This window comes from Perognathus longimembris, chromosome 7 (genome assembly GCF_023159225.1).
Source record: "Perognathus longimembris pacificus isolate PPM17 chromosome 7, ASM2315922v1, whole genome shotgun sequence".
Taxonomy (NCBI): Eukaryota; Metazoa; Chordata; class Mammalia; order Rodentia; family Heteromyidae; genus Perognathus; species Perognathus longimembris.
Genome location: NC_063167.1, coordinates 76,069,302 through 76,083,091, shown reverse-complemented (window position 1 = coordinate 76,083,091; position 13,790 = coordinate 76,069,302). Strand labels below are relative to the sequence as shown.

At 37.5% G+C, this 13,790-nt stretch overlaps 1 protein-coding gene across 1 annotated transcript in view; it reads right to left on the bottom strand.

The window, feature by feature from the left end:
• Positions 1–13,351, bottom strand: part of Ccdc18 (coiled-coil domain containing 18) — a 77,290-nt gene extending 63,939 nt beyond the window's left edge. The window contains exons 1-5 of the mRNA XM_048351981.1: positions 13,105–13,351; positions 11,272–11,407; positions 8,617–8,791; positions 6,617–6,772; positions 1,508–1,614 (exon numbers count right to left, since the gene is read on the bottom strand). Of these exons, the coding sequence (XP_048207938.1) occupies positions 1,508–1,614; positions 6,617–6,772; positions 8,617–8,791; positions 11,272–11,405 (572 nt within the window). The 5' untranslated portion in view covers positions 11,406–11,407; positions 13,105–13,351. The remainder of the gene's footprint in view (positions 1–1,507; positions 1,615–6,616; positions 6,773–8,616; positions 8,792–11,271; positions 11,408–13,104) is intronic.
• Between the last annotated feature and the right edge of the window lie 439 nt (positions 13,352–13,790).

Here is a 13,790-nt window from a genome sequence, read left to right as displayed (position 1 = left end):
GTTAAGATGGCAGGTATGCACCACTGGCATCTACTGTAATGTTTTTATATGTGTGTGTGCCAGTAGTGGGGCTTGAACTCAGGGCCTGGGCACTGTCCCTGAACTTCTTTTGCTCAAGGCTAGCATTCTACCACTTGAGCCACAGCACCACTTCTGGCTTTTTCTGTTTATGTCGTACAGAGGAACAGAACCCAGGGCTTCAAGCATGCTAGACAAGCATTCTACCACTAAGCCACATTCCCAGCCCCTGTACTGGTTATTTTATTTTATTTTATTTATTTTTATGTGGACCCTGGAGCTTGAACTGAGGCTTCAGTGCTATCTCAGAGGATTTTTGCTCCCAGCTACCACTTTACCACTTGAGCCACAGCTCCAATTCTGGTTTTTTGGTAGTTAATTGGAGATAAGAGTCTCGTTGGAGATGAGATTTTCCTGCCCAGGCTAACTCTGAACCTCAGCTCTTAGATCCTCTGATTTCAGCCTCCTGATTAGCTAGGATTACAGGAATAACCATCTCATGTGGTACATGTGGTTCACAAACTTTTCATCTCAACTACATGGGAAGTTCCCAAACAATGCTAATACTACTAGTTTCAGAAGTATACTTACTTTAAGACTTCAAACTCCAATAATCCTCCCCAAAGAAAAAGAATATTGTACTTTGAGAATCAAAACAGTCTAATATACTATCTAGTATATACCACAGATCCCATTTTATTCAAGGCAAAAGAGAATCAATAACTGATTCCTTGTATTTTATTTCTTATACACATTGAGTATATGGTAGTATGTGAACACCTTACTATATGGTATGAGAAATGACTTTATTTTGGCAGTATTGGTCAAGGCTCTGTACTTGGTAAGCAAGTATTCAACCACTTAGCCTTTCCCTCTGTATTTTTTTTTAACTCAAGGCCTCACACATGTTAACAAAGTACTCTATCACTAAGTTATACCCACAATCTAATTTATATATAATAAAAGCATGTGAATAAGCACATCAGTTTAGATTTAGTTTTTGTTAGTCCCTATTTGTCACATGTAAACTTCAATCAATAGAAGTTATTTGGACTGGGAATGTGGCTTAGTGGTAGAGTGCTTGCCTACCATGCACGAAGGCCTGGGTTTGATTCCTCAGTACCACATCAACAGAAAAAGCTGGAAGTGGTGCTGTGGCTCAAGAGGTAGAGTGCTAGTCTTGAGCAAAAAGAAGCCAGAGACAGTGCTCAGGCCCAGAGTCTCAAGCCCCAGGACTGAAAAAAGAAAAGAAAAAGAAAAGAGAAGTTATTATTGGCTTACAACAAGTTGCAATATACTACTAACTACCAATAATCTTACTAGAGTAGGAGTGAAGGATAAGTATTAATAAGACAGAATATCCAAAGGGCTGAGCTTAGTGAAAGAGCACTTGACCTAGCAGGTATAAGGCTCTGAATTCAATCCATACCAACAAACATAAGGAGATGCATTTTTAAATATTTTTTAAAGCTTCAAAAAGTGTATTTACCTTAAAACTTTATCTTGAGCTGAAACTTCAGCTTCCAAGTTTATAATCTGTTCTTCTAAGATTGGGACATTGGCTGCCTGTTGTTGAGCAGACTCGAGCATAGCAATCTAAAACATGGAAGCAATTTTTTAAAAGTACTTGGTTTCCGAAAATACTATTTGGCCTTTAGTCTTTTTCCTATCAGATAAGGAGGTTCAAAAGGGAATTCCTAGTCACTGATCAAATGTAAAGCTATCTATATCTTAGGAATTATAAGACAATCTCAGCATGTAAGCTCCTTCCATGACTCTTAAGTTAATAGAACTAGTATTGGTGTTAGTCTTACTAATTAGGCATTTGGGAAAAACAGAATATCGAGTGACACCATCTAAGATTAATTTCACATACATCTGGTAATAAATACAAAATATCAGAGGATAAAAATTATGTAAGAAAATGCCTATTGAGATGTTCATTATTTAAAAGCTAATTTTAGAATGCATGCTTAAGGGCTGGGAATGTGACTTAACTGTAGAGTGCTTTCCTAGCATGCATGAAGCCCTGGGTTTGATTCCTCAGCATCACATAAACAGAAAAAGCTGGAAGTAGTGCTGTGGCTCAAGTGGTAGAGTGCTAGTCTTGAGCAAAAAAAAGCCAGGGACAGTGCTCAGGGCCTGAGTCCAAGCCCCAGAACTGGCAAAAATAAAACAAAAAAAATAGAATGCATGCTTAATAGAGAAAAATATTATTTAAGAAAAGCACAGTAATCCTATATCCTGAAAGATAAAGGAAGCACAACTATTATAGCATGGTAGAAATCTACAACTTAAATGGTGTGGAAGAGAACTATTGTAAAATTAATCAAAATATCAATAAAAATTTTCCCTGAAAACTATGTTTAGAACATGTAAGCATGAGGTACAGTAAAGACAGGAATAAACTCGCAAATGTTAAAGCAGATAAATTCCTATTAGAGGCAGAAAGTTTACTGAAGTCATGGGACAGGAGAGCCTAGGGTCCTAGGACACTAGAGCGAGAGATGAGCAGGGATGAAGTACAGTGATAAACAATGGAGTCAATATAAAACTGTTAACCCCCAAGTTTCTACTTCATGATCTTTAGGGATATCCCACAAGCAGCACTCCAAGATTCACTGCTGGAAAAACTAACTCTTGAAAAAGACCATCATGCAGCAGTATTTTTGAGTGCAGGTGGATGTCTCCTCAGAAGTCACCTCCACAATTATCACTCATAAATGAAGTCAGCTGAATAAACTTCACCACTACACTGCTTCCAAATGCCTTAAAATGCCTTTCGTTTAAATCTAAGTAGTTAAAATACTAGCATCCAAAACAAGGTTTAAACAAAAGAAAAAGAAACTTGGCAGGAAGCAAAGCAAGTTCATTATAAAAACAACAACAACGGGGCTGGGGATATGGCCTAGTGGCAAGAGAGCTTGCCTCGTATACATGAGGCCCTGGGTTCAATTCCCCAGCACCACATATATAGAAAATGGCCAGAAGTGGCGCTGTGGCTCAAGTGGCAGAGTGCTAGCCTTGAGCAAAAGGAAGCCAGGGACAGTGCTCAGGCCCTGAGTCCAAGGCCCAGGCAAAACAACAACAACATTATACCACTGTATCTTCAGAGCATAAAAATACTACATCAAGATGTCATTAAATTTAAGAAAATAATAACAACCAAAATAAAAGATTCAATGAAAGTATCAAAAACAACGTTAAATAAATCTACTTAAATGAAAAACAGGAGACTAAAAAATCTCTATCATGGCTTACAATTATCAAGAAAAAACAGAGGGCAAATCGAGGCCCTAGTAAGTAACTAATAGGAAAAATCTCAGAAACAAAATATAGGGAAGAAAATTTCATCCCTGTATGGAATACTGTAAGAAAAACTGAGAAAAAACAGAAGCAGAAGTTGCCAACTTGAAAGGGCCTTCATATAACTCAAATAATAAAGGCTTTTTCAAAGACCTAACATGAACATTTGGTAGAGTAGTTACCTAACTCTTGAAGTTCAAACCCATACTACAAAAATAACAAAGGCATATTGATATGAAATTTTGAAACATCAAAAAACGAAAAAATCCTAAAAAGCTACAAAGCAAAAAACAAATAGATAAGGTTACATGATAAGGGAAAAATTCACAATAGCATCAGACTTTGCAAAGCAGCAGTAGAAATAGAAGAAAGCAATGCTCTATAAATTCTAACATAAAACAATTTTTACCCTAGAATTTAATCATGAGTTGGAAAAAATTAAATAAAACGTATTTTCTAAAAGGCAAGGAAGTGACTAAAAACAACTCTAATTACAGAAAGAAGAAAAGAACAGAATTTTTGAAGAGTGGACCCAATAAGAAAGCCAGGATACCAAATGAAAAAATCTGAAAATCTGGAAGGAAAAATGCTCAATCAGTAGCTAGGCAATGTGCTATATGCCTGTTATCTCAATTGCAGAATGGCTGAGTTAGAATGGATCATAGTTTCACTTCCACTTTAGACAACATCTTGAAAGAAAGTGGGCATGATCGCCACTGTTATGACAAGAAGCCTAAAACAGGCAAATTTCAGATACACACCCAGGCAGGAAGCACAAACTTATTTCAAAAATAACCAGCGCAAAGCCAGGCACTGATGGTTCACACCTATAATCCTAACTAGGCTGGGATCTGAGAATCACAGTTCAAAGCCAACCTGGGCAAGAAAGTCCATGATACTCTTTTTAATCTCCAATTAACCACCAAAAAGCCAGAAGTGAAGCTGTGGTTCAACGTAGCAGAGTGCTTGCCTTGAACAAAAAGCTGAAGGACAGAGCCTAGGCTCTCCAAGCCCTAGAATAGGCACAGAAAAACAAAAACTCTGACCAAAAACAAAAACCCAAACAACAACAACAAAAGTGTAAAAATGGGGGCTGGGGATATAGCCTAGTGGCAAGAGTGCCTGCCTCGGATACACGAGGCCCTAGGTTCGATTCCCTAGCACCACATATATAGAAAACGGCCAGAAGCGGCGCTGTGGCTCAAGTGGCAGAGTGCTAGCCTTGAGCGGGAAGAAGCGAGGGACAGTGCTCAGGCCTTGAGTCCAAGGCCCAGGACTGGCCAAAAAAAAAAAAAAAAGTGTAAAAATGTATTGGAGATATTGCTCAAGTGGGAATGTGGCTTAGTGGTAGAGTACTTGCCTAGCATGCAGGAAGCCCTGGGTTCAATTCCTCAGTAACACATAAACAGAAAAAGCCAGAAGTGGTGCTGTGGCTCAAGTGGTAGAATGCTAGCCTTGAGCACAAAGAGGCTTAGGAACAGAGCTCAGGCCTTGAGTTCAAGCCCCAGGAATGGCAAAAAGTAAAAAATAACTTGCAAAGGTAGATACACCACATATCAATCTAAACAGCAAACAAACATTAACAAGGAAATCACATGAGAAATGAACAGTATTTGTCTTCCAAAATGACAAAATATACAGTACTAAATATACAGTGCTAGAAATGCCTGAAAATCATTCTTTTCCTGTAAGTTTGTCATTTGGCCTTTGGAAAACTATCCTAGGAATAACCCAAACACCCAAGAAGTTTGGGGCCAATTTTTACTTTTGTCCTTTAGTATTTTAAAAACAGAAAAGAAAAACGAAGCTTTCCCATACCCGCACTATTACTCCTACTTACAGTATCTACAAAATAGCCAGTAAAATAATGAAATCCCACTCCACCTTTCCCATCCCTCCTAAAGTGAACAATAGTCTTCCTATTCCGTATTTCATATGTGAATCCCTACATACAAACACACAGAGACATAAAGCAAAACTGATGATTATGAATATATGTACTGCTCTGAAATGGTTTTTCAATACTAAATTAAGTAACAGCACTGAGTATGTACAGACACTATACATACTGTGTATGTAAAAAATACACAGTGAAAAACAGAAGTCAGCTGGGCACTGGTGGCTCATGCCTGTAATCCTAGGAACTCAGGAGGCTGAGATCTGAGAATCGCCAAAGCCAACCCAGGCAGAAAAGTCAGTGAGACTCTTCTCTCCAATAAAATACTCAGAAAAAACCGGAAGTGGTGCTGTGGCTCAAGCAGTAGAGTGCCAACTTTGAACACAAGAGGCAGAGGGACAGTGCCTAGAACCTGAGTTCAAGCAACATGATTGGGGAAAAAAAAAAAACACACACACAGAAAAAGTCAAAATAAGCTAATCTAGATTCAGCTATGAAATAACCCAGTAAAGGAATTCTTAGATGGTGAGTTTGGGTCATCTTCTCCTTTTTTTCTGCTTTTTATTATTTATTGGTGGTCCTAAGGCCTTGAACTCTGGGCCTGGGCTATGTCCCTAAGTTACTTTCGCTGGAGATTACCACTCTACCACTTGAGCCTATAGTACCACTTCCAGCTTTGTCTATGATTAATTGGAGACAGAGTCTTACAGACTTGCCTGTCAGGGCTGGCTTCAAACTGCAATCCCTCAAATCAAAGCCTCCTAAGTTGCTAGAATTAAAGGCATGAGCCCAGCTGTTTTTCTGCTTTTTAACTTTTCAAGTATCAGAATGTTTTCTCTTAAAAAGGCAGATAAATAAGCTATACTTCCTTTGGCTAGGAAATAAGTACACACAAATTGATAATTTTAAGACTTAAAGAAGCTGATTTAGCCCTAGGGCCAACAACAACCAAAAAAAGCTGATTTATCTAAATGCAAAAATATAGTCTACCTAAATAATTTTCAGAAAAAAATGGAATTTTATAACATAATGAGAATATATTAGCATATATATACAATTTTATGTCAGCATAAAATTTCCATAGGTAGGGGCTGGGAATATGGCCTAGTGGCAAGAGTGCTTGCCTCGTATACATGAAGCCCTGGGTTCGATTCCCCAGCACCACATATATAGAAAACGGCCAGAAGTGGCGCTGTGGCTCAAGTGGCAGAGTCCTAGCCTTGAGCAAAAAGAAGCCAAGGACAGTGGTCAGGCCCTGAATCCAAGGCCCAGGACTGGCAAAAAAAAAAAAAAAAAAAAATTTCATATGTAACACAAGTAGCAGAATATTTCTTCAGAATAAATCTTAATGATGACTATTTTTTGTTGGTATACCCATCACTTCAAAGTACATACTTTCGCTTTTGATTGTGTTAATTCAAAGTGGACAGATTCTATTTTAGTCATTAAAGAATGATTCTGAGTGACCAAACATGCATTCTGTTGCCGGAGTTTATTAAGTTTCTCTCGAAGGCTTTTAATTTCCTGATCCACAGATGATGAAAAAGATATCTAAAAATAAAAAAGCAATTTATTTGAAGATTTGATATAATTAGTGAAAAATGACATAATTTGATGTCATTTTAAAATAATAAAATATTAAAATAATATCAAGTCAAGAAAGTGAGTTAAAATATTAGTATTCATGGAACTATGTAAGACCATCAGTACTCTACAGCTGTTATAAGTACACTTAGGGATAACATGGAAAACAGTAGTATATATTTTATTGAAATACTCAGTACTCTCCAGTAAAACCAACCAACAATATCATTCCTGGGCAAAAAGTAGGTAGAAATTTTTGTATTTTTGCACCTGAAGAAGTAAGCATGATCACAGCTACATTGTCCATAAGAGGTAATAATTGAAAAGAACCCATATACCACCTAAAAGTGAGATATATTTTATTTAATCTGTACATGTATTTCTATTTTTCTCATATATATATACTTTACAATAAATTATCTTAATTTTCATTAATTACGATTTTTAAAACATTGTTTCTTAAGCCATACCCTGGTGGCTCATGCCTGTAATCCTAGCCACTCTGGAGGCTGAGACCTAAGGATCATGGTTCAAAGCCAGACCAAAACAAAAAACAAAAACAAGGTTAAGTTAAAAAAATTTTTTTTTTTGCCAGTCTTGGGGCTTAAACTTAGGGCCTGAGCACTGTCCCTGGCTTCTTTTTGCTCAAGGCTAGCACTCTATTACTTGGGCCACAATGTCACTTGTGGCTTTTTGTTTATGTGGTGCTAAGCAATCGAACCCAGGGCTTCATGTATATGAGTATTCTACCACTAGGCCATATTCCCAGACCCCCTTTAAGTTAATTTTATCTATGTATTCAGCAATACTGGGGTTTGAACTGACAGCTTTATGCTTGGTAGGTAGGCACTTTACTACTTAAGCTACAGGTCCAGATCTTTTGGATTTCATTATATTCTGACTAGTATTTCTTTTCTTTTTTCTTTTTGCCCTAACCTGCTTGGACTACCATCCTCCCATTTATGCTTCCCACACAGTTGGGAAGCATAGCTTTTTATCAATTGAGATGAATTGAGCATGGAAAAGGAAGCAAAGGGTTAAGTAATAAAAGGATAAACAGAAATTGGGAGATCTGAGGATAGTATTTTGAAGTTAGCCAGGGCAGGAAAGTCTGTGAGACTTTTCTCCAATGCATCACCAAAAAAAGCAGAAGTGGAGCTGTGGCTCACGTTATAGAACACTAGCCTTGAGCAAAAAAAAAACTCCGGGGGCAGTACTAGGCCCTGAGTTCAAGCCCCAGGACTGGCACTCACGCACACATGCACGCAGGCACAAATGCCCACATACACACACACAGGAGGAGAGGGGAAGGAAGGGGGAAGCTGGGTGCCAGGTCTCTGCTCCCATCTAAATCCTAGCTACTGAGATCTGAAGAATAGGGTTTCAATTAAATTCTATCTCCAATTAGAAAAAGCTAGAGCTTTAGTCATGACTGCAGACACTTTAAGGGTAAAGAAATAGTGCTATGCTATCACATCACACTTGACCCAGCAGTGAATATATGTTACTTGATATATAATTATTATGTACAAGGCAGAGTGCTCAAATCAATGGAATAATTTGCTTGGGAAAAGATAATTACATCCTTAAAAACACGGCAATACACCAGGATAACTTATGTTATTATTAGGAAAAAAAAGAACAATTATGTTTTAATTCTTGAACACTATGGTAAAGAGTATTAAAAATATATAAAAGGCATTTAAAGAAAAAGGCAAAGAAAAACTACTTTAAATACATATTTTAAGTATTTTAAAAACTATTTTAAATATAAGTAAAACTACTTTTAAGTAGACAAGTCAAAAACTAACCTTATCTCGTGACTTTTTCTGAAAATCAGTGCTACTATCAGATGCTTTACAAAGTTTCTTAAAAGATGAATAATTCAAAATTCCTGGGTGGCAAGACTGAGTAAGATCTTCCAAAATAAGCCTTTCAGACCTTGAGGGATTAGAGGTAAAATCAGAATTTTCACTTGGACTAGCACTAGAGAAAAAAAGAAAAATATATAATTTAGTTCTTACATAGTAGTATTTACTACAAATTTCTATATATCAACTAAAAAATAGAAAATAACTGGTAATCATTCTGACAATTAGATACATAGCCAGGAACATAAGGCAATGTTTCCACTAAATCTTCAATAAACCACTAGTTTTAAGCAAGTTATCTATTTCCGAAGCCTGTATATTGGAATCACATAGGACTCAAAAACCAGTTAGGGATAGGATGTAGCTCAGTGGCAAAGGGCTTGCCCAGCAAGTGCAACGTCCTGGGTTTGATCTTCAGTATCAAAAAAAAAAAAAAAAAAAGACAAAAACAACTTATAATAATAAATGTTAATAAAGCCCTAGATTCCTAAAACATTAAAAGTGTTTTCTTAATATGTACATATTACCTGATACTAATTTTTTCTTCTAAACTGAGAGTTGCAATAAAATGTATAGCAAATTTTATCTTACATTACAGGTTAGGACATTTACTTTCATGAATCATTATCCTTTACAAAGGACTGCCAGGTATAATTAACTGCCAGAAATTTGAGATTTGGATAACTTTGATTCCAGGTCAGCTCAAGCTAACAGTTAGAGAGATGGCATCTCGCTAATAAAAACTGGGTATAGTGGTATATACCTGCCCTCCCAGCTACCGGAGAAATGGAAATAGGAAGATCATAGTCCAAGCTAGTCTGGGAATAAACCCAAACCCTTATTTGAAAAACACTAAAGAAAAAAGGGAAATAAAGGAAGGAAGGGAGGGAGGGAGGGAAGGAAAAGAACCAATTCTTGGTGTTAGTGGCATGGCTCAGTTTGTAGAGCACTAGCCAATGAGTGTGAGAGTACCAGGCAAAGGTTCAAGTTCCAGTCTTCTAACTGGAAAGGAAGGAAGGAAGGGAAGGGAAGGAAGGAAGGGAGGGAAGGAAGGAAGGAAGGAAGGAAGGAAGGAAGGAAGGAAGGAAGGAAGGAAGGAAGGAAGGAAAGAAGGAAGGAAGGAAGAGAGGGAGGAAGGAAAGAAAAAATGGTTAGGAGTGACTCAAGTAGAACACTTGCTTAGCAAGGTAAGACCCTGAGTTCGACCCTACTTCCCCAAAATGGATTAACTAATAGAGGTGTGGGTGTGTGGTTGCAAATATATAATGTATATTTTTATATATATAAAATATACATATAAATATTATATAATATATACATTATGTGTATACATATCATACAGCAGTGTTTCCAACTGTCAATTTTTTACTTAAAAAAAAAAAAGGCTGGGAATGTGGCTTAGTGGAGTGCTTGCCTAGCATACATGAAGCCCTAGGTTCGATTCCTCAGCACCAAAGAAACAGAAAAGGCTGGAAGTGGTGCTGTGGCTCAAGTGGTAAAGTGCTAGCCTTGAGGAAAAAAGGAAGCCAGGGACAGTACTCCAGCCGAGTTCAAGCCCCAGGATTGGCAAAAAAAAAAAAAAAAAGATGAGCTGGGTGCTGGTGGCTCGTGCCTGTAGTCCTAGCTACTCAGGAGGCTGAAATTCCAATTAATCATAGAAAAAGCCGGTAGTTGTATGATGATTCAAGTGGTAGAATGCTAGTCTTGAGCAAAAGGAGTTTAGGGACAGCACCCAGGCCTAGCCAAAAAAAAAAATGTCCTTAGGCTGTTGGTTCATGCCATAATCCTAGCAACACTGGTGGCTGAGATGGAAGGAAGGATAATGGTTCCTTAGCATGAACATATGTAAGATTCTGAGTTTCACTAAACTACCAAGAAGGCTGGAACTGGAGCTGTAGCTTAATGGCAGCATGGCTAGCCTTAAGCAAAAGAACCTCAGAGAAAGTATCCAGGCCCTGAGTTCAGGGCCCTACACACACAAAAAAAAATTCTCAATCAGAAAATTACTTGTAGGGGCTAGGAATATGGCCTAATGCTTGCCTTGCATACGTGGGTTCAATTCCTCAGCACCACATATATATAGGAAAAGCCAGAAGGGGCGCTGTGGCTCAAGTAGTAGAGTGTTAGCCTTGAGCAAAAAGAAGTCAGGGACAGTGCTCAGGCCCTGAGTTCAAGCGCCAGGACTGGCAAAAAAAAAAAAAAAAAAAGAAAGAAAGAAAAGAAAATTACTTGTAATTCCTTACTTTTCACTGTAATTAATTTGCAGAAGTCCTTGAGAAACAGTACCATCTCAACAATTCATCTTTGTATTCTTTTTTGTTGTTGTTGTTGGTTGTGAGGCTTGAACTCAGGACCTCTGTCCCTGGGCGTCTTTGTGCTCAAAGCTAGTGATCTATCAGTTGAGCCACAGTGCTACTTCCATGTGCTCTCTTAATGTTAACACAGGATTGTACATAACATACACACTTAATAAAGTTATGGATGAGAAAATTACTATATCTTATTCCAGAGGCATATTTAAATATAATATATAAGAAGGAAACCTAAGCATTGTATAAATTAAATACTCTGAATTCAAAATGTGATTTTACTTGCCTGGATAACTCTTCCCCCAAATTTTGCAAACTCCATTCTGTTATCTTTAGTTCATGTCTTAATGAAGCAACATTTGCAAGCAAACTTTCTTCTTCGTTGTCTTTATTACAGTAGTCTGATGAACTAGATTCCATTTCTTTAAAAAAAAGAGAGAGAGAGAGAGAGAGAGAGAATATCTTATACCTGCACTCATTCTAGAATCAGCCAAAATATTCCACAGTAGTAGAATGAAACAGATTCCTTATATCAAATGTTATGAAGCCGCACACTGGTGGCTCATAGCTACTCAGGAGGCTGATATTTGAGGATCATGGTTTAAAGCCAGTCCGGGAAGAAAAGTCCATGAGACTTTTATCTCCAATTAACTACCACAAAACTGAGCAGAAGAGCTCAGGGACAGTGCCCAGGCCCAGAGTTCAAGCCTCATGACCAATCAGAAAATTAAAAAAAAAAAAAAAAAGTTTTTAAATGTTGTGAAATCATTCATGGAAATTTAAAACAGTGATTTTCTCTGCAGTGTAAAGTCACAATGGAAAGTTTAATGCAATTTCAATGGATCAAATTTACATATTAGGGTCAAGTCATTATAGTTTCCTCTTTTCTAAGCACATGCAATCTTCCTAACAAGTACATAAACAAAGCATTTTTATTCCAAGTTAAAAATGAATAATCCAAATTAATTTGCTCAAGCCCTGACAAACTAAATGATCAAACCAAGATTAGCTGTACTTTTCTAATTTATTATTAGTATATCTACTGCAATAAGAGATGCTTGAATTTTCATAACTGTTTAAAGTTGTGGGTATCTGATGTTATTACAATATTTCATATATTCTTAGAAGGCAATTTGTGAAAAAATAAATTATCTCCTCCCATTGTATAACTTTTTTAAAAAAAACCTTTATGTCCTAACAATGGATCAAAACAATTTTGGGGGGCTGGGGATATAGCCTAGTGGCAAGAGTGCCTGCCTCGGATACACGAGGCCCTAGGTTCGATTCCCCAGCACCACATAAACAGAAAACGGCCAGAAGCGGTGCTGTGGCTCAAGTGGCAGAGTGCTAGCCTTGAGCGGGAAGAAGCCAGGGACAGTGCTCAGGCCCTGAGTCCAAGGCCCAGGACTGGCCAAAAAAAAAAACAACAACAAAACAACTTTGGTAGTTTCTTCCACTCATGAATTTCTCTAGGGTTGTGAAAACTCTTAAATTTCATTGCACACACACAAAAAAATCATGATAAAGACCAGCACTTTATTATCGCAATTATCAAAGTAAAAAAACTAAAATATTAGCATCTCTACACATTCTCCAGATCTTCTGCTAATCTTACAATTTCATTCTTCTTTCAGTTACCATTTACCTTTTCCATTGTAGCACTTTTCATCCCCCTTAAAACTCTAACTAAATGGGCTGGGGATATGGCCTAGTGGCAAGAGTGCTTGCTTCGTATACATGAAGCCCTGGGTTTGATTCTCCAGCACCACATATACAGAAAACGGCCAGAAGTGGTGCTGTGGCTCTAGTGGCAGAGTGCTAGCTTTGAGTTAAAAAGAAGCCAGGGACAGTGCTCAGGCCCTGAGTCCAAGGCCCAGGACTGGCAAAGAAAAAAAAAAAAAAACCCTCTAACTAAATAACAAGCCCCATAACTCAGAAGTCTGAGGAATTATATTCAAGACTGCAGTGTATTTGAAAAGCTCAGTACTTTAGATAAATAAATGCCAAAACTAAGCTACATTTCCAGCTAAATGACTTCATCCCACTAAAATAGTATCTATATTTACTTCACACTCAAAATTTCTCAAATTCAGGGTTAAAAGGAAGGTTAATATCTTACCCAAATAAATGTGGCAGGAAATTAAATGAGATGCTTTGTGACTTTTGTAGAAAAAAAATGTTTATATCCTCTTTCCCGTTTCCACAAATTTGCTTCTGTTTAAATGAGAAAGCTTTCCTAGATCAAAGTGAATGGATCAGGTTCCCATCCTGCTTTATCTATTCAACATCACTAAATCCTTATTGGATGAGGAAGAAAAAGCAAAAGAAAATTTTGACAAATTAAGACGTGCTGTTTCATACAGTTATAGGTTCAACTTCTGCGTATTTTCATATAAAATTTCTTGAGAGTCAACAAAACAACAAAAAACGACTGCCTCTCACTTCAATTCCCAATAGTCAAAAACAAAAACAAAAGCCTATTCTCATAGGCCAGGTGTTGCACTGCACCCCTTTACTATTTGAGTGTGGAAAAAGGTTCGTCTTCAGCCCCAACAAAAACTCAACAAGACCCCTAAAGGCTGGATATGAGAGCTCAAATGCATAATCCCAGTTACTAACGTATGGAAGTCAATATGAGGTTGAGTAAAATATCTAAGACCCTATACAAACAAGAAAGACTGGAGAGGGTGGTAGCTTAAGTAGTAAAGCACCTGCTACTTGAGCCATCTGAGCTACTTGAGAGGGGAGAGGAGAGAAGATGAAGTGAGGAACTGTCTGTATTGCCTATCCGAATCTGGAAAGGCA